Source organism: Cetorhinus maximus, chromosome 28 (assembly GCF_964194155.1).
Source record: "Cetorhinus maximus chromosome 28, sCetMax3.hap1.1, whole genome shotgun sequence".
Classification (NCBI taxonomy): domain Eukaryota; kingdom Metazoa; phylum Chordata; class Chondrichthyes; order Lamniformes; family Cetorhinidae; genus Cetorhinus; species Cetorhinus maximus.
In genome coordinates, this window is record NC_135906.1 from 8,181,141 (window position 1) to 8,207,340 (window position 26,200).

The following is a 26,200-nucleotide window of genomic DNA, read 5'->3' on the forward strand; positions in this document are numbered from 1 at the left end:
GAGACTTCGTAGGGTCCAGAGTCGATGTTGAGGACCCTCAGGGCAAATCCCTCCCGACTGTATACTACAGCTGACACCTCTGGTGGGCCTGTCCTGCCAATGAGACAGGACATACTCAGGGATGGTGATGGTGGTGTCTGGGACATTGGCTGTAAGGTATGATTCGGTGAGTATGACTATGCCAGACTGTTGTTTGACCAGTCTGTGAGACAGCTCTCCCAACTTTGGCACTAGTTTCTTTGGATCTTCACGATTGTTATAGATCTTTTATTAAGAGCAAAGTGGATGACCTCACATTTACCTACACTGGAATCTATTTATCGCAGTTTTGCCCAATCACTTATCTATGAATTTCTCTCTGGAATTTTACTTCAACTATACTGCTTACACAGTTGCCTACCTCTGTGTCCTCAGTAAACTTGGATCCAGTTATCTAAGTCGCCAATAATTAGAGTGAATAGTTGAGGCCCCAACCACAAATCCTCCTTTAAAATTCTAGAAGCCTCTGGGATTTTTTAAGGTTTATATAAAATAGTGTAAAAATATAAAATATAAATATAAAATGTAAAATATAAGCCACATTTATTTAAATAAAATTAAAAAACCCATTTTTCCTGGGCATTTGTCACTCTTTAGTACCATTATTTTCTTCATTAATGTTACATTATTCAAGCTAATTTTGGTGAATCCCTGCTTCAATATTAGTTTCCTTAGGATACAAATACTAATGCAAAATAATTACTGAACACACCCACCATTTCCTTATTTTCAATGACCATCCTATTCCCTAATAATTGTCAACATTTTTTGTATTTGGAGATCCTTGTCAAGTGTTTCGCGCTCCCGTTTCGCAGCTCTCACTGTTTTGCCACCCATTGCTGTTCTTTACCTCTCACCCATTCACCAGAATCTGTGTTCATTTTTGCCTGTTTTTTCCTTTCAATTTTATGTTGTCCCTTACCTCTTAAGTCATCCGCGGCTGCTTGTTTTTTTTTGAAAAGTAGAGCTCTTGCCCCTCAGGGCTATACACTGGTTCTGTATCACATTAAATTATCCTTGAAAGCCTCTCACTGATCTTCGGTCATTTTACCCATTAACAGATGTGCCCATCTTTCTGTGGGCAGTCTCTGCCCCATCACATTGAAGTCAGCCTTTGCTAGGTGGGAGAATGCAAAATCACTTTATCTTTCTCCTCCAAGAACAGGTGTCATGTCTGAAACATGCACCCTTCCCCTTTGATGCTACCCCAGGTGGAAAAGGTGCAAGACTTAAATAAATAAATACAAATTCTTTATTTTAAAAAAAAATCACATTTAAAAAGACCAAACACCGAGGGAACTGCAAACTGTTTGAACTAACTTCAATAAACGGTGGTAATGTACAGACTCCAAAAACTGCCCGAGTGACAAGGGGTTAGTTTCAAAACCACGTACATCTCCCTCTCAGGCTTTTACGTTCAGCTACCATTTGAGGATTCTCAAAAATACAGCAGTCCTTTGTTGAGTGAAACACAAAACACCTCTACCAAATTCAAATCAGATTTCATTGAAAGCACTGGGAATGTATTTCTTAGCGAAAGGGAGGCAATCCTAAATAGGAATAACACGCATCAATGAGATTCTTCAGGAGCTAGCTGGTAGGGAATAGAAGTGTTGCCGTAGTCTCACAAAGGGTCAGACAGAGGAGAAAAAAATGGTCTGGAGTCTGGCTGTTCACTGTAACCTATTTCCATGATGTCCTCTCTCAAACATCTTCCTTCAAGGACTTTCACGTTACAATAACCCAAAGATCTCCTATCACAACTTGGTCCTCTTTAGTAATGTGACAAGTTTTGTGCTGTCTGCAGCTATTTATCCCCAGTCACAGGGAACCAGAGAGGGGATTCTATGTAAACTACCGACTCCAATATGTTCCGGAGAATAAAACGCGAGACCAAAGACACCAGAAAGTACATGGTTGCCCACCTACCCCCCACAACTGTCCCTGAGAAAATTTAGGATTTTCATGGCAATACCTCTTTGAAGTTCCTCTTTAAGAAGTTATAACGACTTCTTAAAGCTGTAGGCCTATATAGCTGCTCCCTTTATGAACAAGCTTCATCTTGAACTCTTCACCATTCTGAATGTAATTATTTTAAACAAGTTGTTCTACAGCCATTTGCTTCTGTTTCCAATGTTGACAGCTGGTCAGGTTACACATCATCCATCTCCGGCAGGTTCTTGATAAGGGCGGCTGCCTACATGTGAATCTGTGGAAGTGATGATCCCAAGCCTGTTGCGCCCTCACATGCTTTGCTGTACCGTCTCCCCTATGATCAGAAACAGACAGCATGAGTGAATTGTCAGGGGCAGAGTCATCAAATTGAGCTTACTTATGTAAAAGGCTTGAATTTATATCGCGCCTTTCGTGGTTGCAAGAAGTCCCAACGTGCTTCACGGCCAATAAAATACTTTTGGAGTGTGCTCACTGCTGTAGTGAGGGAAATGAAGTAAATGGCACACAGTAAGATCTCACAAACAGCAATATCATAATGGCCAGGTAATTAGTTTTAATGCTGCTGGTGGAGGAATAAATATCGGAGAGGACACCGATTTTTTTTACAGTGCGATGGGATCTTTCACATCCACCTGAGAGGGCAGAAAGACCTTGGTTTAACATCCAAGATAAATCACCGCTGATAATGCAGCACTCTCTTGGTACTGCACTGGAGTGTCAGCCGAGATAAAATGCTGAAGTCTCTGGAGTGGGGTTTGAACCGACAACCTTCTGACAAAGAGACAAGAGAGCTACCAACTGAGTCACGGCTGACAACTTATATTAGAACGTTATATTTGTTTCTTTGTCAACCAGGTTAAATCAAACTAACTAGTTTAATTACATGGAATTCATAAATCTTGTGTTATCACCAACTGTGAAACCGTCTATTATCTGGTGTATGCATAAAATCAAGTTATCAATATTGTTACAAACAGAATTTGGTTGCATCTTGAAATCCCATAAAACTGTACTATAATTTAACGTTTTATGAGCTACTTTAAGACTTTTTTTTAGTGGATGGTTGTGCTCACCAAGGTGAAGGGTGCTTGTGATGGGGGAATGGAACATTTTCCATTTAATACACCTAGTGTCACCGTCAAACTCAGGTCCCTGGTAAGGCACATCTCTAAACAGAATGCCTCATCAACAAGCATAGCTGGCAGTGAGAAGGACCCTCCCCATCAGATCCTTCATGTACACCCAGAGCGTCAGCAGCATTGCATGCTGCCCTTGAGGCTGCTGTGGTGAGGAAGAGGCTGCCATCCACCCACTCCTAATATACGCATTTGCAAAGGATTCCTGGAAAGAGTTGCTGTGGTTTTTGTTGAGATTCATCTCGAGCATCTCTATCGGTTCTACAGACCGTCTCCAGGGACGCACACCAAGAACACCATCAACTGCTGCTGGAGGGGCATCAACTCAACGCTGTTTGGTTTGCCCGAAACTTGTTGGTCTTCCAGTGCAAGGAGCTGCCTATTCCAGGGTCCAGGATGATGAGCTAAGGGGCACACCCAAGCTTGGGGCAGCCACCACAAAGGCTAAATGGGGAAAGACCAGTCTAGGCCCTCTGGCCATAGTGTACCGAGGGGCTGCAACCAGTGTGAAATCCCCCTGGCTGTTTGTATCTGGAAATGTTTAATGTACTGTAAATATAGATGCAATCCATGTTGTAAGTGGTGTGAAGCAACCTAGAGCGCCATGCACTGTAGATTTTTTTTATTCTTTCATAGGATATGGGCACTGCTGGCAAGGCCAGCATTTGTTGCCCACCCCTATCACCCTCGAGAAGGTGGTGGTGAGCAGTGTTCTTGAACCGCTGCAGTCCATCTGGTGCAAATACACCCACAGTATGCTGGGAAGGGAGCTCCAGGATTCTATCCCATAACAGTGAAGAAATGATGATATATTTCCAAGTCAGGATGGTGTGTGCGTTTTTGCGTTATTTCTTTTTTCTTTCATGGGATGTGGGCATCGCTGGCTAGGCCGGCATTTCTTGCCCATCCCTAATTGCTCTTGTTCCACATGGACTACGGTGGTTCAAGAAGGCAGATCACCGTCACCTTCTCAAGGGCAATTAGGGATGGGCAATAAATGCTGGCCCAGCCTGTGAAGCCCACATGCCGTGAATGAATTTTTAAAAAAATTTATGAGTCAACCACATTGCTGTGAGTCTGGAGTCACGTGTAGGCCAGACCAGGTAAGGACAGCAGATTTCTATCCCTAAAGGACATTAGTGAACCAGATGGGCTTTTATGACAATCAACAATGGCCTCGTGGTCATCATTAAACTTTTTAATCCCAGATTTCTATTGAATTCAAATTCCACCATCTACCGTGGTGGGATTCGATCCCAAGTCCTCAGAACATTACCCTGGGTCTCTGGATTACCAGCCCAGTGACAATACCATTACATGTTTTCAATTTTAATCAATGGACATTTTTTTTTTCCTTTAAGTAGGGTTAGCCTCCAATTCTTTTGAGGTAATTTTTCTTTTCTCTTTCCTGGGCCTCTCAAGTTAGTGTGGTTCACTTGGCAAGCTGGTAACCAGCTCCCAGGGGTGCCTCTCCCACCCTGCAGGGCAGCCTCTGGCTTTCGATTTAAATCTTTTCACATTGGCACTTGAATGGGTCACTCACTATGTAACTGATGACTGATACAAAGCCACATTATCTCATGCCCAGCTGGAAAACCAGTCTATACTACTGCAAAACACTCCAGGCTGCAAGCGCTAACTGGCTGACTCTGTCTTTGGCGTCACAATAATAATTTGAGGTAAATAACTCTACTATCTAAACCACAGCCATTATTCACAAGCACCAATTTTGCCCTTGGTATTAAAGAGTTTACATAAAGCACTAGGACAAAGGTACAACTCATAAAACAGAATGATTCAGCACAGAAGGTCATCATTTGACCCATCGTGCCTGTGCCAGCTCTTTGGAAGAGGTACCTAATGTGCCCCACTCTCCTGTTCTTTCTTCACAGCCCAGCCAATTTACTGTTTCAAGTATTTATTCAATTCCCTTCGTAAGCTGTTCTTTGAATCTGCTTCAATTATCCTTTCAGGTAGCTCATTCTAGACCACAACAGCTTGCTGTGTTAATTTCTTTCCTAATGTCGCCTCTGGTTCCTTTTTTGCCAAACGCCTTAAATCTCTATCCTCTGGTTACTGATCTCCTGCCACTGGAAACAGTTTCTCCTTATTTAACCTGTCAAAAACTTTCATGATTTTGAACACCTCTTCCAAATCTCTCCTTAGCCTTCTCTGCTAATGAGGAGAACAACCCCAGTTTCATTACTCTCTCCACATCGCTGAAGTCTCTCATCCTACGTCTTTTCTAATAAATCTCCTCTGCACCCCTCCTAAAGCTTTAACATCCTAAAGTGCAGTGCCTAGAATGCCTGCAATACTCCATCCAGGATCTCACTATGATTTTATAAAGGTTCAGCATAATTTGATTTTATGCTCCATGACTCTATTAATAAAGCCAAGTATACTATGTGCCTTGTTAACAGCCTTGTAAACTTTTCTTGCCATCTTCAAAGACTTGTGCACATACCCCTCCAGGCCTCGCAGTTCCTACGCCTCCTTTAAAGCTGTACCGTTTAGCTTATTTTGTCTCTCCTCATTCTTCCTATCAATATGCACTGACATTTTTTTTTACCCTTTCATGGGATGTGGGTGTCACTGGCTAGACCAGCATTTGTTGCCCTACCCTAATTGCCGTCGAGAAGGTGGTGGTGAGCTGCCTTCTTGAACCGCTACAGCCCATGTGGTGTAGGTACACCCTCGGTGCTGTTAGGAAAGGAGTTCCAGGCTTTTGACCCAGCAACAATGAATGAACAGTGATATAGTTCCAAGTCAGGATGGTGTGCGGCTCGGAGAGGAACTTGCAGGTGGTGGTGTTCCCATCTATCTGCTGCCCTTGCCCTTCTAGGTGGTAGAGGTCACGGGTTTGGAAGGTGCTGTCAAAGGAACCTCGGTGACTTTCTGCAGTGCATCTTGTAAATGGTACACACTGCTGCCACTGTGCATCGGTGGTGGAGGGGTGCCAATCAAGCAGGCTGCTTTGTCCTGGATGGTGTCAAGCTTCTTGGGTGTTATTGGAGATGTCCTCACCCAGGCAAGTAGAGAGTATTCCATCACACTCCTGACTTGTGCCTTGTAGATGGTGGACAGGCTTTGGGGAGTTAGGAGGTGAGTTACTTGCCACAGAATTCCCAGCCTCTGACCTGCTCTTTTAGCCACAGTATTTATAGTGCTAATCCAGATCAGTTTCTGGCCAATGGTAAACACTAGTATATTGATAGTAGGGGAATCAGCGACGGTAATGCCATTGAATGTCATGGGGAGATGGTTGGATTCTCGGCGGTAAATTTCATCTGCCATGTTTCTACCCATTTCACTAGTCTACGTCCTCCTGAAGTGTGTTCCTAACCTCCTGACTGTCTACAACATTTCCAAGTTTTCTGTTATCTGCACACTTTGAAATGATGGCCTGTATATCCAAGTCCAGGGTAATAATATTTAACAAAAAGAGCAGTGGTCACAATGCTGACTCCTGGGGGACACACTTGCCTCCAGTCTGGTAAACAGCTGCTCATATGACGACCCTGATTCTTCCAGCCCATTTTGCCATCAGTGGTGAGGATGAGGGGCTGAGCAAAGAGAAGAAAGCTTGTCAGTTATCATGGTGCATCTGTGCATTGAGAAATCGATTGTTCCTCTCTGTTTGTGCTAATTACACTTAGGATAATGGAAGCCAAGAGTGATTTCATCCCAGTGATCTTAAGGTTTCAATGTCACAATTGGTGAACATGCAACAGATATACAAAGGCACTTAGTGATAACACAACAGGTTTATTTGGTAAGTAGCTTGAATCATGTAGACCAAGTCGTCCCCGGATCCTGCTGATTGGCTAATCTGAGATGGGATGGCAGTAATCGCCCTAGAATTGGCCTCAGTGTCTGGGCAACGGATAGGAGATGTAAAGAAAAGAAAATCATTAAGGTTCCCAATCCCGATTGACATCCAGTAACCCCTGATGGAAGTGGGTACATGTGAACACTGGGTGAGGTTCAGCTGTGAAGCTCCCTGCAGCCTGGGGTCACATGTGAACACTGGCCATTTGGACAAAGTACTGGAGGGGTCAAACCTTCCTGAAGTATAAAAGGAGATGCTCAGAGGATGGAATAGTATGCAGTACGATTTTGGGGGCTGTTTTTATTTATGATTCCCACTGCTTACACCGAGCACAGACATGTGAACATGATTTGCGCAATATACCCAAACCCAATAGTGGGTTCATCTTGTTCTTACATTCCAAGGCTAAGTAACATAGCAGACAATGGAGAAAACATACTGGAAGAAACCCCCGATACAATTTCTCATTCTCTTTCACTCAGATACTACAGGACGTGGACAAAAGAGCTGAACTCAAGAGGAGAGGCAAGAGTGACTCAAGGCAGCGTTTGACCAAGCATGCCATCAAAGAGCCTGAGCAAAACTGGACTCAATGGGAATCATGGGAAAACTTGGTTGGAGTCATACCTAGCACAAAGCAAATTGGTTGTGGTTGTTGTGATCTCAGTTCCAGGATATCACATCCGGAGTTCCTCAGGGTGGTGTCCTCGGCCCAAACATCTTCAGCTGCTTCATCAATGACCTTCCCTCCATCATAAGGTCAGAAGTGGGGGAATTCGCTGATGACTACACGATATTCAGTACCATTCACAACTCCTCAAATACTGAAGCAGTCCATGTCCATATGCAGCAAGACTTTGACAACACTCAGGCTTGGGCTGATAAGTGGCAAATAACATTCACGCTACACAAGTGCCAATCAGCATCTCCAACTAGAGAGAATCCAACTACCTCCCCTTGACATTCAACTGCATTATCATCGCTGAATCCCCTAGTATCAACATCCTGGGGGTTACCGTTGACCAGAAACTGAACTGGACTAGCCATATAAATACTGTGGCTACAAGCACAGGTCAGAGGCTAGGAATCCTGCAATGAGTAACTCACCTCCTGACTCTCCAAACCCTGTCCACCATCTATAGGAAACAAGTCAGGAGTGTGATGGAATACTCTCCACTTGTCTGAATGAGTGTTGCTCCAACAACACTCAAGAAGCTCAACACCATCCAAGACAAAGCAGCCCGCTTGATTGGCATCTGATCCATAAACATTCACTCCCTCCACCACCGACGCACAGTAGCAACAGTGTGTACCATCTACAAGATGCACTGCAGGAATTCACCAAGGCTCCTTAGGCAGCACCTTCCAAACCCACGATCGATACCATCTAGAAGAACAAGGGCAGCAGATACATATCTGCAAGTTTACATAGTATTGAATATGAAACAGCACTGTGCCCTGCACCATGGAACAGTAAGACACAGTACTTCACGGTCTATTCCAGGTCATCAAGACAAGGCTCCATGGCCTCAGGATGTCCCAAAGCACTTTGCAGCCAATGCAGTTCTTTTGAAGTATATCTACCTTTGCCATGTAGCAAACGCAAGAACGCATTTGCACACAGCAAGCGCCCAGAAATGGCAATAAGATGAAAAGTTAATCTGTTTGAGTAACGGATGGTTGAGGGATAAATAGTGGCCAGGATGGGGGAATCCCCCTGATGTTCTTTGGCTAGAAGTGGGATCCCTCAAGTCCACCAGAGAAGGCAGAACAGGGCCTGGGTTTAACATCTCATCCAAAAGGCGACACCTCCGACAATGCAGCATTCTTCAGTACCACAGTGATTCAGAGGCAAGAGGACGGAGTAGATTTGATGCGATGACAATTTGCAAAATTGTGTGTGTTAAATATGTGTAATGATAGGTTGCATTGTTGTATTTATTAACTTTTGATAGAATTTTAAAATCTTTCAATCACAGAATTCTTTACCTAAAGCTGGCACTTTGACTTTCTCCGCACAGGCCAGGAACTCATTGACGTGGTCTGTGCAGTTCAAAACAGAAGACTGATTCTGCTTCAAACACTGCTCAAAAGCCAGGAAGGGCTCTGCACACTCTGTACGGATCTTTTGAATGACTGGGCTGTAAGGAGACAGAAGTTAGGTTTGACATTTCATAGCAGCAGGCGGTTTCAGTTTTATAGGAGTCTGTCTGGATACAAACATTATAACAGGATCTTCTCTGGAATAACTCAGGAACATTACAGCGCCACACAAAGTCACAATTGCCCTCCACATCAGTCAATGCTGTTAGTCATTATCTATCAATCTACCAGCTTGTTTCTGTTCAAATAATTCCCTCTAGCTCCAAATCACTAGAAAAGGAGTTTCCCAAGTTTTTCTTCAAGAGTTCTTTGTGTTGCTTCCATCAGTCCTATTTTTAGCAGCCCTGTGATTTACATCAAATGGGCTGATATTGATCTCTCCCCTCTCCTGGCTTTAAAATTCTGCATTGTGTCCCCCTAATCCTTCTCTCTGATGACATCTGTCCACATTTTGTTCCATTCTTGCTCTCCAGGGGACTCCCGCCAAGCCCCCTACCACTTCCCGGTGTTCTCCCCGTGCTGCACACGCTCGAAGCACAAAGTCTGAGAGGCAACTGGTTCCCAAAATTCCACCAGCGCTGTTCCAAAACTGAGGAGGCGTACATGGGTGCTCTGAGTTTCATCTACCCCAGACCACATCTGAGGTAGGTGAATGCAGCCAGGCCTGCTTTCATCTACCCCAAGACCCAGCCATCCCCAAAGGGCAGGTGCTTGGTTGCCAATCTTCAGTGCGAATCCAATCTTTTGATCTCTGTAAAACCCTCACTGCACATGATATGTAGCATGTAAACTCTGTAAACATAAGAACAGGAGGAGAACATCATTCAGCACCTTCAGCCTGCTCCACCATTCAGTTAGATCATGGCTTCTCCACACCTCAATCCATTTACCTGCCTTTGCTCAATATCCCTATTTATTCTTCCCTCTCTTCATATAGTGTCCTGTTGTGCAAGGGTTGCTCATGGCTCATGCCACAACTATGGGTCATGGCAAGGAGGTAAACTTCCTGAACTACCTCAGTCAGTATGAGGATTAAACCCACACTGTTGAAGTCATTCTGCAGCGCACACAAGCCATCTAGACAATTAAGCAAACTGACCTCTTTGATGCTCTTACCCAACAAAAACCTATTGATCTTAGTCTGGAAAGCTCCAATTAACTCCCAGCATCTACAGCCTTTTAGGACAGGGAATTCCTTATTTCTAGCACCCTTCTGTGGGAAAAATGTTTCCCGGTTTACCTTGACTGGATCAGTTGAGAATCTGAGAACTGGTGGATTATATAACTGGTGATTTATAGATGGTCAACTCCCCCAAAGAACATTATTCTAGGGTTTTGTTGATTAAACCCAACAAAAAATTCTAAGGTGTGAAGTCTTCACATGTGGAAGAACAACAATGGAACATCAAGCAATGGATAATAATTAAGCAAGATACACATGCAAGGCATATTCGTGATAAACAAGCTATCCCAAAATAGAAGGAAAACAATCTACAGAAAACCTGTAGGGACAAAAGGCAGCAACATCTTCAGTAGGTGCAGGAAAATATTATAACAAGTTTAGAAAAAAAAAGGTGCTTAAAAAAAATTGTGGATATTGAGCACTAGTTCCGCAGCATTGCAAGAAAATGGGGAGGTTGAAACCTGGGTGAAAACTGAGCATTGCTGAATTACATAGAACTTACAGCACAGAAACACTCCATTCCTCTGTGCTGGTGCTTAAGCCTCTTCCCTTTTTCCCCTCATGGACTTGTCTAGCTTCCCCTTAAATGCATCCATCAACTTCTCCCTGTGGTCAGAAGTTCCACATTCTCACCACTCCGACCTGGTGCAAAAATGACAAGTACAAACTAAATCCTGGATGTTTTTGTTGCACCTTTTGCAAATATTTAGAAAAGTCTCTTTAGATTCTCCGTGGATCCCTGTATTTTTTTTTTTATTCTTTCATGGGATGTGGCAACCACTGGCTAGACTAGCATTTATTGCCCATCCCTAATTGCCCTTGAGGCGGTAGTAATGAGCCACCTGCTTGAACTGCTGCAGTCCTTGTGGTGTAGGTACGCCCCACAGGATTTTGACCCAGCAGTGGTACATCTCCAAGTCAGGATGGTGTCTGACTTGGAGGGGACTTGCAGGTGGTGCTGTTCCCATGCACCTTCTGCCCTTGTTCGTCCAGGAGACAGAAGTCATGGGTTTGGAAGATGCTGTCGAAGGAGCCTTGGCAAGTTGCTGCAGTGCAACTTGCAAATGGTGCACACTGTTGCCGCTGTGCTCTGGTGACTGAGCTGGCCAAGTCTTGAAAAATCAACCAGGACATGCCAGAATGGGCCTGCATGAAGCGGAGAGAGAATCAACAAGAGGTAAATACCTATGTGACCTCATCCTCACCAATTTACGTGTAGAAGATGTACCTGTTCATGACAGTACAGGTAGGAGTGGCCACTGCACAGTCCTTGTGGAGACAAAGGCCTGTCTTCACACTGAGAGTACTCTTTATCATGTTGTGTGGCACTACCACCAATGCTAAATGTGGTAAATTCTGGACGGATTAGCAGCTCAAAACTGAGCATCCACGAGGCGCTGTGGGCCATCAGCAGCAGAACTGTATTCAATCACAATCTGTAATCTCATAACCCGGCACATCCCTTACTTCACCATTACCATCAAGCCAGGGGTTCAACACCAGTTCAATGAGTGCAGGATAGCTCGCAGGAGCAACACAAGACATACATAGAAATGAGGTGCCAGCCTGCTGAATCTATAATAGAGGATTATATGCATGCTACACAGTGGAAGCAGCATATGATAGACAAAGCAAAGTTATCCCACACTCAGCAGATGAGATCAAAGTTCCACAGTCCTGTCACATCCAGTCATGATCAACTGAAAGCAACTAACTGGAAGAGAAGGCTCCATAAACATTCCTGCCCTCAATGATGGAGAAGCCCAATACGACAGTGCAAAAGACAAGACTGAAAGCGTTTGCAACCACCTTCAGCACAAGCTACTGAGTGGATGATCCATCTTGGCCTCCTCCTTGGGTCCCCACATCACAGATGCCAGTTTTCAGCCAATCCAGTTCACTCCATATGATATCAAGAAACAGCTAAAGGCACTGGATACTGTAAAGGCTATGGGCCTGACAGCATCCTGGCTGAAGAATTGGACTTGTGCTCCAGAGCTAGCTGTGCTCCTAGCCAAGCTGTTCCAGTACAGCTACAACACTGTCATCTACCCGGCAATAGGGAAAATTGCCTGGGTATGTCCTGTCCACAAGAAGCAGGACAAATCCAATCCAGCCAATTACTACCCCATTAACCTACTCTCAATCATCAGCAAAGTGATAGGTGGTATCATTTACAATGCTACCAAGCAGCGCTTACTTAGTGATAACCTGCTCATCAATGCTCAGTTTCAGCTCAGCCAGGGACTCTCAGCTCCAGGCCTCTTTCCAGGCTTATTTCAAATGTGGGCAACAGAACTGAACTCGAGGTGAGGTGAGAGTGACTGCACTGGACATTAAGGCAGCATTTGACCAAGAGTAGCATCAGGGAGCCCTAGCAAAACTGCAGTCAATGAATCAGGGAAAAATCTCTCTACTGGTTGAAGTGGTATCTAGTATGAAGGAAGATGGTTGTTGCAGGCCTATCATCTCAGCCTCAGTGTATCACATAGCAGTTTCTCAGGATAGTGTCCTAGACACAACCGCCTTCAGCTGCTTCGTCAATGACCTTCCCTTTATCAAAAGGTCAGAAGAGGGAATGTTCACTGATGATTGCACAATGTTCAGTGCCATTCATGACTCCTCAGATACTAGATACTGAATCAGTCCATTCCCATATACAGCAAGACTTGGACTGATAGTGGCAAGGAAAATTCACATAACCAGGCAATGACTAACTGCAATAAGACAGAATCCAACCATTCCCCCTTGACGTTCTTTGGCATTACCATTGCTGAATTCCCCCACTATCAACATCCCGAGGGGGTGACCTTTGACCAAAAACTGAATTAGACCAGCCATATAAATACTGTGGCTATAAGAGCAGGTCAAAGGCTGGGAATTCTGCAGAGTAACTCACCTTCTGTCCACCCAAATCCTGTCCACCATCTACAAGGCACAAGCTGGGAGTGTGATGGAATACTCTCCATTTGCCTGGATGAGTGCAGCCCCAAAAACACTCAAGAACCTCAACACCATCAGGAAAAAGCAGCCCATTGATAAGCACCACATTCACCACCACATTCATTCCTTCTATCACTGGTGCATAGTGACAGCAGCGTGTGCATCTACAAGATGCACTGCAGCAGCTCACCAAAGCTCCTTTTGACAGCATCTTCTAAAGCCACAACCTCTACCATCTAGACTGGCAACGGCAGCACATGCGTGGGAACACCGCCACCTGCAAGTTCCCCTCCAAGCCACACACCATCCTGACTTGGAAATATATCACCGTTCCTTCACTGTTGTTGGGTCAAAATCCTGGAACTCCTTCCCTCACAGCACTGTGGGTGTACCTACACCATATGGACTGCAGAGGTTCAAGAAAGCAGCTCACCACCACCTTCAGGGGTGATTAGGGGTGGGTAATAAATGCTGGCCTTGCCAACTACACCCACATCTCAAGAGCAGCAAAAGGTTTCACTGGATTGCCCTGGAAGCACCACCACTACCAGATCCCAGTAAAGAGAAAAAACACTTAGCAGGAGTCAGCAGCACAGATTCCAAAAGCGATGATTGTACTTAATAAATCTCAGAATTCTTTGAGGGGCTAACAGATTACAAGAGAAGGCAAAGGCATATAGATTTAGTAGCTGGATAACAACATTGGTTAGAAGATTAGGAGTTAAGGACAAGTCTTCCAGAGTGTTTGAAAGTGGGTACTGGGTGCCCCACAGGGTTCAGTCCTGCGGTTCACTGCGTACATCTAGGATTGGGATACAGGCCAAGAGGGAGTGATGTTGACATTTGTAGATGATACCAAAATAGGTCAGATGAAAGAAACAACAAAGGGGTATTGACAAGCCAAGGGGAGAATGAGCTAAAAAGTGGCAGATGGAATTCAATATCAATAAGTGTGAGGTGATGCCATTTGGTTAGCAGTAGCAGTAGCAGTAATAATTATACTGCGAACAGAACTAGGCTCAAAAGAGCAGAAGGATTTGTTAGGAGGAGTGGTGGGGGAGAGGTGCACGTTAGATATTAAAGGCAGCATCTCCATTTGATAAGGCTGTAAAAGAAGCAAAAGAAATTCTAGGTTACCTTAAGAGGGTTAAGGTAAAATATAATATAAAGGCAAGAGACAATGATGAGTGTCTTTATTTGTTAGAACAAATGCAGTTAACTGGACGAAATACTGGTATTTTAAATTATGAACGGAGGGTATTTGGAAGCTGAACATTTAGAGTGCTTGAGGGGTGTAGAATGATGGGATCCATACTTAAAAGTTAGGGATTTAGAAAAGAGTCAGAAATTATGCCAAGATTCCAACTGGTTTGGACAGAACGGCCACAGGATGTCCCAAAGCACCTTACAGCCAATGAGAATGTAATGTAGGAGAGGCAGCTCAGTAGATGGAGCCCAGTGAAGCACTGCCTCAGCTTGATTCCTGCACAGATTTTCCAGGTATACTTGGAGGTATTTAAATTTATCGGCTGACTGATTTTCTTATCCTGACTTTACATGCGGGTGGAGGGATAGAACACTCCAGTCCCTCACTGAAAGTAGGAAATGGGCCTACAGCAGTTCCTACAAACAGCAATGTAATAGTGACTCATACTTCTTTTTAAGTGATGTTGGTTGAGGGACAAACACTGGCCCTTGGACACCAGAGAGAACTGCTCTGCTTTAAATAGCGTCAAGGCATTATTTCCGTCCACCTGAGAGAGATTTAGCATCTCATCCAAAAGGCAGAACCTCTGACAGTGCAGCACTCCCTTGGTACAGCACTGAAACGGTCAGCCTAGATTATGTGTTCAAGTCTCTGGGGCGGGACTTGATTCCGCGTCCTTCTGATTCAGAGGTGCAAGTGCTACCCACTGAGCCCTGGGCTGCGCCCCACATGCTCGACTCTTCACTACCGAGAGCGCTGTCGGCAGGCCCTCCCGCGCCCCAACAAACTCACTGTGATGACGTGCACTGTGCAACCCTGGTTTTCAGCTCGTGACAGTCCTTCTGCCACGAGGCCGGGTTGGAAGCGACACACTGTCCATACGCCTCCATTTCCTTTGAACAGTAGCGCGCGGTTATCTCAAACGCGGCTTGCCTGCCAGTAAAACAAACCAGAGATCAGACACATACGGGGAGGGGGAAGGGAGAGAGAGAGTGAGAGAGAGAAAACCAGATACAGCTATTAGAGGAGAACAACATTTTTTAAAAGAGAAAACTGCATGGGAGATTGAGCATTTGTACAAACAAAAATATGATTATTTTCAAGAGCAATAGAATAACTAAAATGGACAAACGACTTAAAGTTACTAACTGTTAACTTTCAGAAACTAGGACCTGGAATTTCTTGTCCGTTTATGGTCAGAGACATGCAATGGGGTGCAGTTTAAACTACTGCAGAATTTGGAGGTGAATTAGTACCCCCAGTACAGTACAGCCAAACCTCCTCGACTACCTGCCCAAACACCCTGTTTGAATCTTGAATACTGGCACTGCTGTTACAGAGGCATATTTCCACAGATCGCACTTGTTCCGAAACTCCCTTCAAATTGTGACCAGATTTTCACGGGCATGGGCACCCACAGTCACCGGCGAAAATCAGCTGATCATTGAAGCACTGAAGCCATTCTCATCCCCGTTACATCAGACAATTCCCGACAAAGTGGGAGGATGTAGCTGAGACAGGAATTAAATTCCCCTTGATCCTTCTACCCGCCTTTCTGAGCCCCAGTGCGCAGTAAACCTGAGGTCAGAGAGGTGGGGCGTGGGGGTATGATGCCAGGTTGATTGCTTGTGTGCTCCTCCTGCCTGGATCCTAGAGGGAGACGTCGAGCTCCCTTGTGCAGCGTGCAGTGAACATGTGACACCAAGCCTGCTGGGAGAGATGGCGGCAGCAGTAGGCACTGCGCCTGCACCAGCTGCCCTTCCATTGAAATGCAGCCCCAGGCCTCAGTCTGAAGTCTGGCAGGATGGCAGTCCTCAGATACTGCAAGGCCTCAGTAAGAGACTGGAAACCCCAATTCTTCATGCGCTCCTGTCTGTTACCCAAAGCCTTAGGTGCAGATATCTGAAATTCCGTCAAGTTGAAAGCTCTGATTACTCCCTCACCGCCCCCTGCGAGGGTATCTGTAATGCACCTCAACGCCATCACCGCCTGGTGCACTGGTTCTCCAGCATCAGTGGCTGGTAGTGCTTGAGAACAAGAGGATGATCTGAAGGTGAGGGTACATTCTCAGGAGAGGAGGTATAGTGCTCTAGCATACCATCCATCCCTCATCTCAGCAGGGAACAGTCCTGCAACAAACTTCTATAGCTCTTTTCTCACTCCACACTCCCAGATCCTCCCATTACTCCTGCACAGTGTCTTCAAGCTGTCTGAATGTCCTGTTGGAAGACAAACCAAAGGGTTACAATGGCTGCCTTTGCCAGTGCTGAAAGGCCCTATCGGGGGATAGGTAGGGAAAGGCAGGGCCACCATACTGGAACATTGATCGTGGGTGGATGTTTACTCACCTAGCTCTGGACTCTCTCCCCCAACATGGCCAGTGGTGTAGCAACACAGTGGCACCACCTCTTCTTCTCATGGAGGGTCAGAGAGCAAAGGATTGGGACTCTTCCCTGCCTCCCCTTGGCCTTCTCTGTGTATCATGCACCACCTTACCCTACAAAGCCAAAATTAAAAACTTGGCTTACAGTTATCTGAGCAAGGAGCTACTTGTCTGTATCCTTCCAAGGGGTCTCATTGGATGGCCACCAATCAGCCAGGAATGCCTGAGGGTAGTATTCACAATGGACAAGGAAGAAAGGTGTGCTAAGTATTCCATCTTCTGTGGTCTGGTCATTGAATTTCTTGCAGCACTACTTTGCCACCCTAGGCATTATGAATGTGGCACTCAGTGTTTTTACCACCTACATCGGCTCCTCACTCCTGGCTATGCGAGAGCTATAGGGGAGTTGAGTAGCTGGCACCATCCAATCCAGATCTTCAGTGAAGCGGAAAGCCTTCTTCTTAACAACCTTCTCCTGAGCCAGGTAGCTACAAGAAGGAAAAGATTTGAGGCATTGAAGATTTCGAACATAGCAATTTAAATTAATTGATTAGAAATCTTTATTAGAGATCTGTGCTCTTCTTACCTTACAAGTTCCAGCCTCATCGAAGGAAAAGGTTTTTCTTCCATTTTTATAGCCCTCCATTTTAACACTTTGAGGGCCCATTGATTATACCCCATTTGCATTCAAATCACACGGCCTAACTACGTGGATTTACACTTAGGCTTATGATAATTGTTATAATTACAATCGGCAGGAAATCTGTAGGTAACTTAACATTGGTAGAATAGAGTCCTAACATTCAGAGTTGTGGCCATGGAGGAAATTCCAGGTTTACGATACGCCCACAAACCACTCGTGTGTCATCCTCACTCGCACCCGAGTCAGAAGATTGAGGGTTCAAGTCCCATTACGCACTGAAGCATATAATTCAGACGGAAGGCTTCAGTGTGACCTATTGGTGCTATTGAAAAAGCAGAATTCTACCGACATCCAGGACAATATTTCTCCAACACCACCCAAAACTGAGAGCTCTTCAAATTGGCTCCCACATTTGCATATATAACAAAGTGAGTGTACTTCGACTGTCATTGTTGGAGGTGCTTTGAAGAAGTGCTGGGGTGTTAGATAAACAGTTGTTTTGAACAGTCTGTTTCATTTCTAATTTCAATGTAAATATCTCTTTAAAAGGCTGCAGCCAGGGGTTCTATCAGATTCTACTTTTCAACTCCTTTGTGTTATTTTCCTTATCTTAATCAACTCTTGAACAAATATACCCCAGGTAATACAGCACCCCCCCTCCCCACACAGTGCATTCATCCTAGGTACCCTGTGCTCCCCTCCTCAGACCAGGATAGCCTCCCCCCATGTCCCCCTCCTCCTCAGGCCAGGGTGCCCACCCGTGTCCCCCTCCCTCCTCAGAACAATTTACTCAGCCCCATGCCCCCCTTCCTCAGGTCAGGGTACCCTTCCCCATGCCCTCTTCCTCAGGTCAGGGTACCCTTCCCCGTGCTCCCCTCCTCCTCAGAGCAATTTACCCAGCCCCGTACTCCCCTCCCGCCTCCCTCAGAACAGGATCCCCACCTCCTTGCCCCCGCAGACCAAGATCCCCTCCCCCATTCAGACCAGGATACCCTCCCACTTGCTCCCCCCCACCCCCCCAAGATGAGGGTCCCCTCCCCCTTACTCCTCTGACTCAGACCAGGGCCCCCTCCTCTCCCCCCACTGCCTATGATTCCCTCCCCCTTGCTCCCCCAACTCAGACCAGGGTCCCCTCCTCTCCCCCTCCCCCTTGACCCCCACCCTCAACCATGATCCCCTCCCCCTTGACCCCCCACCCTCAACCATGATCCCCTCCCCCTTGACCCCCACCCTCAACCATGATCCCCTCCCCCTTGACCCCCCACCCTCAACCATGATCCCCTCCCCCTTGACCCCCCCACCCTCAATCATGATCCCCTCCCCTTGACCCCCACCCTCAACCATGATCCCCTCCGCCTTGACCCCCACCCTCAACCATGATCCCCTCCCCGACCTCCCACCCTCAACCATGATCCCCTCCCCCTTGACCCCCCACCCTCAACCATGATCCCCTCCCCTGACCTCCCACCCTCAACCATGATCCCCTCCTCCTTGACCCCCCCACCCTCAACCATGATCCCCTCCCCCTTGACCCCCCACCCTCAACCATGATCCCCTCCCCCTTGACCCCCCACCCTCAATCATGATCCCCTCCCCTTGACCCCCACCCTCAATCATGATCCCCTCCGCCTTGACCCCCCACCCTCAACCATGATCCCCTCCCCCGCTCAGAACAGGATGCCCCCCTCACCCCAAAACCCAGACCAGGATCCCCTTCCCCCTATCCCCAGGCCAGTGGTCACTGAAGCCTCCCTCACTCACATTGCTGCCGGTCACTCGGGGCCGCTGCAGAAGGTCAGGGGGCGGGTCCGGGGGGTGGGGGTGGGGCCTATTGGCCCCGTCCATAGCGCTCATTGGCCATCCTGTGACGCCCGCCTGTCAAAATACCAGCAGCTCATTGGACGACCCGACTGTCCATCAGCAGGCTCTCCCTCTCTCTCTCCTGATACGTTAATATAGGCGGCCTCCGAAACGCTCATTGGTTGCTTTCCAGATCAAACGAATAAAAGACGAGGAATCATAGAATATCCATTCTAATCTATAGGGGAAGCTTTTTTATATCGGATGAGGGTTGCTTTTTTTTTTCGCGGCTATTTTCTATCAGCGGAAGTGCTGGTTGCTAAGGGGGGAGGGTTGGGGGGGTGGGCGACCTGAACCGGAAGCGGCGGTTGCCAGGCCGGGGTCACGTGGGCGGGGATGCCGGTTGCTGTGCAGCGTCACCGTGTCGGGCCTGCGGCCATGGACAAGCCGGAGCTGGACTCAGAGGCCAGGCCGAGCGGGGTGGCCGCCTTCGGCGAGGAGCTGGTGCAGAGCGTGTCGCTGTACCGGCGCCGGCCGCTGCTCCTCCACGGCACCCTGGGGCCGTTCGCGGCGCTGTACGCCGCCTGGCTCTACCTGTGGGTGTGCGAGTACGGGGTGAGCCAGTACCCGGAGGCCGGCCTCATCGCCCTGGCCGTGATCGGCATCGCGCACATCCTCACCGTGCTGTCCGGACACTGGTCCGTGCACGCGCACTGCCTGCTGACGTGCACGAAGGTGAGAGCGCGTCCTCGCGCCGGGGCTGGACCCGGGAATGGACCGGGGTTGGGGAATGGACCGGGGTTGGGGAATGGACCGGGGTTGGGGAATGCACTGGGATTTGGACTGGGAAAAGGACAGACTGGGAATGCACTGTGAAATGGACTGGGATTGGATTGGGAAAGAGCAGGGATTGGACAGGGAAAGGGATTGGACAGGAACAAGACTGGGACAGGGACTGGGATCAGTACAGCCCAGGGACAGGCACTGGGGATAGACCAGCCTGGGCAGATACACTGGTACAGTGCTAGGATTGGGAATAGACAGTCCAGGTACTCCCTGGTATTGGGAATAGAAAGGGATTGGGATCAAGCCAGCCTGGGTACTGGGATTGGGAATAGACCAGCCCAGGCGTGGGGATTGGAAATAGACCAGCCCGGGCAGATCTCGGTTAAGTACTGGGATTAGGAGTGGATGAATTGGGTATACCTGGATACAGGGACTGTGGATATATAGTGTGGGTGTAACTGGTTGCTGCAGTTTGTAGCCACTCCTTATCCAGGAGATCTGCTGTCATGGTATATTCACACCTGTTGTCTTGTGCAATTCTCACACATCCACTGCTTGTCTGCAAACCACTCTGTGATGTCCTTCATCCAACTACGCTGAGGTCGCGTCCTGTTTCTGCTGCCCTCCACTTTGCTCTCCAGTCGAGATCTCAGTAGCTTTTCAGCCCTGATCAAGTGGCTGAGATGCTGACATTTTCTTTTCTGGATGTCACTTTTTAGCGTTGTTTTCACTCTTGCAATTTCATTTACCTCTTTGTTGCCTTATGATCTGTACATGAAATTTTTGCCATGCGTCATAGCATCCACATTTCAACGGTCTCTATTTTCTTCTGCTGATCTTTACTTATTGTCCAAGTTTCTGAGGCAGAAGGAAAGTGGGTGGAATGCCCCATCTTATGAATTTCCTTGTTAACACATCCTTAATCTTCACAAAATTACTCTAGTTGTCTCTATCCTTCCAACGACTACATCTGATCCAACCATCTTCTGTTGTTGCTTGTCCTAAATAGACAAACCTGTCTGCTTGTTCCATTGTCCATCCACTTCAATCTTCACTCTAGCATCTTCTAATGTATTCCTTATAACTACCATTGTTTTTGTCTTTTTGGTGTTCATACTCAATCCAGATTCTAAACTTCTAGATTTTACCTGATCTCTGATATTTTGCCTCTTATTCTCCAAGCCATGCTGTGTTGTCAGCGTACTGCAAGTTTACGTTCTTGCCTATAATTTTTGCCTCTGCAGTAGTTCTCTGAATAGTTGTTCTCTGTACGTTTTAGCAACAGTACTCCTGTTGTACTCCTCTCTTCACTTGAGACATGTCTGATTATCTATCTTCTAGCCTCACTATTTGGTCACAATGTAAGCTCTGGATAAATCTCATCTTTATTGTCAACGTTAGTAACTGGTTAATATTCAACATTGGTGGATTTAAGTTCAGGATTTTTTATGTACAATGCTGGTACGCCTAGCATCAAGGATTTAAGCATAATGTTCTTTCTGCTCATTCACAGCAAAATAAAGTAGCGTTGTAAGGGTTTGTGTAAGTGAGCAGTGCATGTAGAGTATACTACCTGTTGCTTCTGTTCAGTGATTAAAGGTTTGTTCATTCCAATAATGTTCCAAGCTGTTGAAAAAATTTAAACAAAACTTCATAAGTGCCATTTTTGCACAATTTTAGTTCAAATTACCTGATCTTTTGAGTTCAGCAACTTTGGCTAGAGGGTAGATTGTATTGTCACCTCCACCCAAGTGGAGAACACAAGCTTGGAGTGGTGACATAGATTCCTGTAATTTTACTGTCTCCATCAGATGACTAAACAGGGATGGTTTGTGAATAGCATTCCATCTTTAGCTTGTGAAATATTCAAAGGCCCTTGATCATTCTGAGATTTAAGCATTGTTCTCTGTACTTCTGTATGCAAGGTTTTCTTTGGTGTAAAGTTTTTTGAGCAGAGTTTTATGATGAAAGAAGCACGTTCTTTGGATTTGAACCTTTTTTGTTCAGTTGGCTGACAGAATTCTGGATCTTCTATAAACAGAGCTTCCAATATGTCGTTTGATTGTACTCTGATAAAGAAAAGAATAGCACGTTTCAGGCTGTCTGTCCCAACCTGCTTTACAGACAATTAAGTACTTTTTGAAATGCAGATATTGTTGCAACATAAGAACATGGCAGCCACCTTATATATAGGAAGGCCCCACAAACAGCAATGTGATAATAATCAGATAATCTTCATTTTTAGACCTTACTTGAGCGATTAAGTATTGACCAGGGCACCATGGAGGATGCTTCTGCTCTTCTTTGAAATAATACCACCTTTCATGTTCACATGAGGGAGCCTCTGCCTAAGAGACAACACCTCCAGCAGTGCATCACTCCCTCGTCACTGCAGTGAAGTGTCAGCCTAGATTTTGCTTAACTTGTGGACAGATAGGAATGTGTGTGTGGTTCATTGGATCAATGAATACATTGCAATGCACTATGCTTATAAATACAGGCCTTCAGCTGGCATTTGACCAACCACCTCCATTCAGCATTTATTTTACTTTCTGTTCAAGAGAGCTTTTTCCAATTGCAGACCAAAATCTTGCTTCTGCAAGTCACTGGTCTTTTTCACTTCAATTCCATTGGTTTTATTAAGGACTAATTTGAATTTAGTGCTAGTTGTTTAACGAATTTATTAGTCTTTTTTATGAAGTGGCTACATAGATAGAATTTTCTGATTTGACAACATGTTTTTTTTTAATGAGGCTTGTCATAAATACCTAGATAAGCAGTATGAAAAGAAATGTAGCAGCACCTCCTGGCAGCTGTCTGAGGCTGAACCAGACTGTTTGCAACCTTGGTGTTATATATGACCCCGAGCTGAGCTTTTGACCACTTGTCTGCGCCATTATTAAGAATCCCTGTTTCCACCTCTCTAACGTCGCCTGACTTCACCCTTTCCTTAGCACATCTGCTGAAACCCTCCTCCATGCCTTTAGTAACTCGCACTCGAGTATTCTAATGCACTCCTGGCTGGCCTCCCCCATTTTACCTTCTGTAAACTTGAGGTCATCCAAAACTCTGCTGCCCGTGTCCTTACTTGCACTAGGTCCCATTCACGTATCACTCCTGTGATCACTGACCTACATTGGCTCCCGATAAGCAAGGCCTCAATTTTTTAAGAAATTCTCATCCTTGTTTTTAAATCCCTCCATGACCTTGCACTTCCCTATCCCCGTAATGTCCTCTATCCCCACAACCCTTGGGGATATAAAAGCAAAAAACTGCGGATGCTGGAAATCCGAAACAAAAACAAAATTACCTGGAAAAACTCAGCAGGTCTGACAGCATCTGCGGAGAGGAACACAGTTAACGTTTCGGGTCCGAATGACTCTTCACCAGAACTAAGGAAAAATAGAAAAGAGGTGAAATATAAGCTGGTTTAAGGGGAGGGGGTGGGACAGGTAGAGCTGGATAGAGGGCCAGTGATAGGTGGAGATTGCCGAAAGATGTCATAGACAAAAGGATAAAGAGTTGTTGACGGTGGTGATATTAGCTAAGAAATGTGCTAATGGTGACATTAAGGGTAGAAAGCAGGACGAGCAAGGGACAGATAGCCCTAGTGGGGGTGGGGTGAGGGGAAGGGATCGAAATAGGCTAAAAGGTAGAAATAAAACAATGGATGGAAATACATTTAAAAATAATGGAAATAGGTGGGAAAAGAAAAATCTTTATAAATTATTGGAAAAAAGGGGGATTGCAAAGGGGGTGGGGATGGAGGAGACAGTTCATGATCTAAAGTTATTGAACTCAATGTTCAGTCCAGAAGGCTGTAAAGTACCTAGTCGGAAGATGAGGTGCTGTTCCTCCAGTTTGCGTTGAGCTTCACTGGAACATTGCAGTAGGCCAAGGACGGACATGTGGGCATGAGAGCAGGGTGGTGTGTTGAAATGGCAAGTGACAGGGAGGTCAGACTGAAGGTGTTCTGCAAAGCGGTCACCCAGTCTGCGTTTGGTCTCTTCAATGTAGAGGAAACCGTATTGGGAGCAGTGAATGTAGTAGACTAAATTGAGGGAAGTGCAAGTAAAATGCTGCTTCATTTGAAAGGAGTGTTTGGACCCTTGGACGGTGAGGAGGGGGGAAGTAAAGGGGTAGGTGTTGCACCCTCTGCGGTTACATGGGAAGGTGCCGTGGGAGAGGGTTGAGGTGTAGGGGTGATGGAGGAGTGGACCAGGGTGTCCCAGAGGGAATGATCCCTGTGGAATGCCACCTGGGGGGGTGAAGGGAAGATGTGTTTGGTGGTGGCATCATGCTGGAGTTGGTGGAAATGGTGGAGGATGATCCTTTGAATGCAGAGGCTGGTGGGGTGATGAGTGAGGACAAGGGGGACCCTATCAAGGTTCTGGGAGGGAGGGGAAGATGTGAGGGCGGATGCGCGGGAGATGGGCCGGACATGGTTGAGGGCCCTGTCAACCACCGTGGGTGGAAAACCTCGGTTAAGGAAGAAGGAAGACACGTCAGAGGAACTGTTTTTGAAAGTGGCATCGTCAGAACAGATGCGACGGAGGCGAAGGAACTGAGAGAATGGGATGGAGCCCTTACAGGAAGCGGGGTGTGAGGAGCTGTAGTCAAGGTAGCTATGGGAGTCGGTAGGCTTGTAATGAATATTGGTGGACAGACTATCACCAGAAATTGAGACAGAGAGGTCAAGGAAGGGAAGTGTCAGAGATAAACCATGTGAAAATGATGGAGGGGTGGAAATTGGAAGCAAAATTAATAAATTTTTCCAGGTCCGGAGAAGAGCATGAAGCAGCACCGAAGCAGTCAGCGATGTACTGGAGAAAGAGTTGTGGGAGAGGACTGGAGTAGGACTGGAACAAGGAATGTTCCACATACCCCATAAAGAGACAGCCATAACTGGGGCCCATGCGGGATATATGCACTCCTCTAATTCTGGCCTCTTGACCACCCTCCATTTTAATCCCACCACCTATGGTGGCCATGCCTTTGTTCCCTGGACCCTAAGCTTTGGAGATCTCCCCGAACCTCACCATTTCCCTACTTCTCTTTCCACCTTTAAGATGCCCCCCGAAGGCTACTTCTTTGAACAAGCTTTTGGCCACCTGCCCTAATATCTCCTTATCTGGCTCAAATGTCATGTTTCCTGTTATAGTGATGAGCATTAGGATGTTTAATTATATTAATGGCCCTGTACAATTACTTGTTGCATTTAAGTGATGTGAACTGGGACACTGGGTGTGATTTCTGACCACATCAAAGGGAGCTTGGCCAGCAGCGAGTGAGACTATGGATTTCAGCAGGGAATACATTGCTTAGTGGAGTGGAGCTACAGATGACATACAATTTGAAGTGAAATGTGTGGCAATACATTCTTCCTGGATCTGCGAGACCGGAAGGGAGGTTGAGGTGGGCCAGGGATAAATGTAAAGTTCTTTGAAAGAGAGATTGTAGGTAGATTAAGCCTTAATTACCAACCCCTCCTCAAACCCACCATTAGCATTTGGATTGTACAAATAGCAAAGAGGTTATGAAAAATTTGTATGTGGTTAGGAAGTGACCACAGTTGGAGACTATGTGATGTTTTGGGCACCCCCCCCCCCCGCCCAAAGCGACCTTTATGGAAAGGATTTGAAAACCGTGGAGAGTGGACTGATTCACCAGTATGACGCTAGGGATGAGGAACTATAGTTATGAGATTTGAGAAACTGGGCATATTTTTGCTGGAGCAAGGAATAGAGGTTTTTAAAATTACATAGTTTTTCCCTATTCACTCTCTTTCCTCTGGTTGGGGAGTTGTCGGTGAGTGGTGATCAACTTTGAATGGAATGCTTTGTTGTGAGATGGTTGAAACAGAGTCCGTTGCATCTTTGAAGATAAAATTAGACGAACTGATGAAGTAAAGGACAATATTCAGCTATAGGAGAGAAGGCAGGACAGTGGGATTTGTTTTGAATTGTTCTAGTAAAGAACCAGCAAAGACCTGATGGGCTGAATGGCAATGTTCTGTGCTGGAGACTTCTATGCTTCTAAAATAGTTATGCTAGTCAGAATCTCCTAATCCACTTGTCAATCTTTTCATATTTGATTCATGTTTGAATGACTTTGGTTACTGTATGTGTTATTATTTGAATCACTTTTTTGCAAGCAGTGGGACCCAGTAGCGTAGTGGCTAGGTTACTG

At 46.1% G+C, this 26,200-nt stretch overlaps 2 protein-coding genes across 8 annotated transcripts in view; one reads left to right on the top strand and one right to left on the bottom strand.

Moving 5' to 3' along the window:
• Positions 1 to 1,273: 1,273 nt before the first annotated feature.
• chchd5 (coiled-coil-helix-coiled-coil-helix domain containing 5) lies at positions 1,274 to 19,307 on the bottom strand. 7 transcript variants are annotated; one of them, XM_078531156.1, is made up of 5 exons: positions 17,369 to 17,893; positions 17,148 to 17,270; positions 15,192 to 15,332; positions 8,953 to 9,104; positions 1,274 to 2,308 (listed from the first exon to the last, which is right to left on the bottom strand). In XM_078531156.1, exons 1-5 carry the CDS (start codon positions 17,467 to 17,469, stop codon positions 2,283 to 2,285), a joined length of 543 nt encoding a protein of 180 aa, XP_078387282.1. In that variant the 5' UTR covers positions 17,470 to 17,893; the 3' UTR covers positions 1,274 to 2,282. The 7 variants fall into 7 exon arrangements, with proteins under 7 accessions (XP_078387282.1, XP_078387283.1, XP_078387286.1 ...); XM_078531160.1 differs by lacking the exons at positions 1,274 to 2,308; positions 17,148 to 17,270; positions 17,369 to 17,893 and adding exons at positions 7,247 to 8,350; positions 16,498 to 16,618; positions 19,187 to 19,203; XM_078531155.1 differs by lacking the exon at positions 1,274 to 2,308 and adding an exon at positions 7,247 to 8,350.
• A 288-nt stretch (positions 19,308 to 19,595) lies between these two features.
• Positions 19,596 to 26,200, top strand: part of atp13a1 (ATPase 13A1) — a 95,381-nt gene continuing 88,776 nt past the window's right edge. Inside the window, exon 1 of the mRNA XM_078531149.1 lies at positions 19,596 to 19,960. Within this exon, the coding sequence (XP_078387275.1) occupies positions 19,622 to 19,960 (339 nt within the window). The 5' untranslated portion in view covers positions 19,596 to 19,621. The remainder of the gene's footprint in view (positions 19,961 to 26,200) is intronic.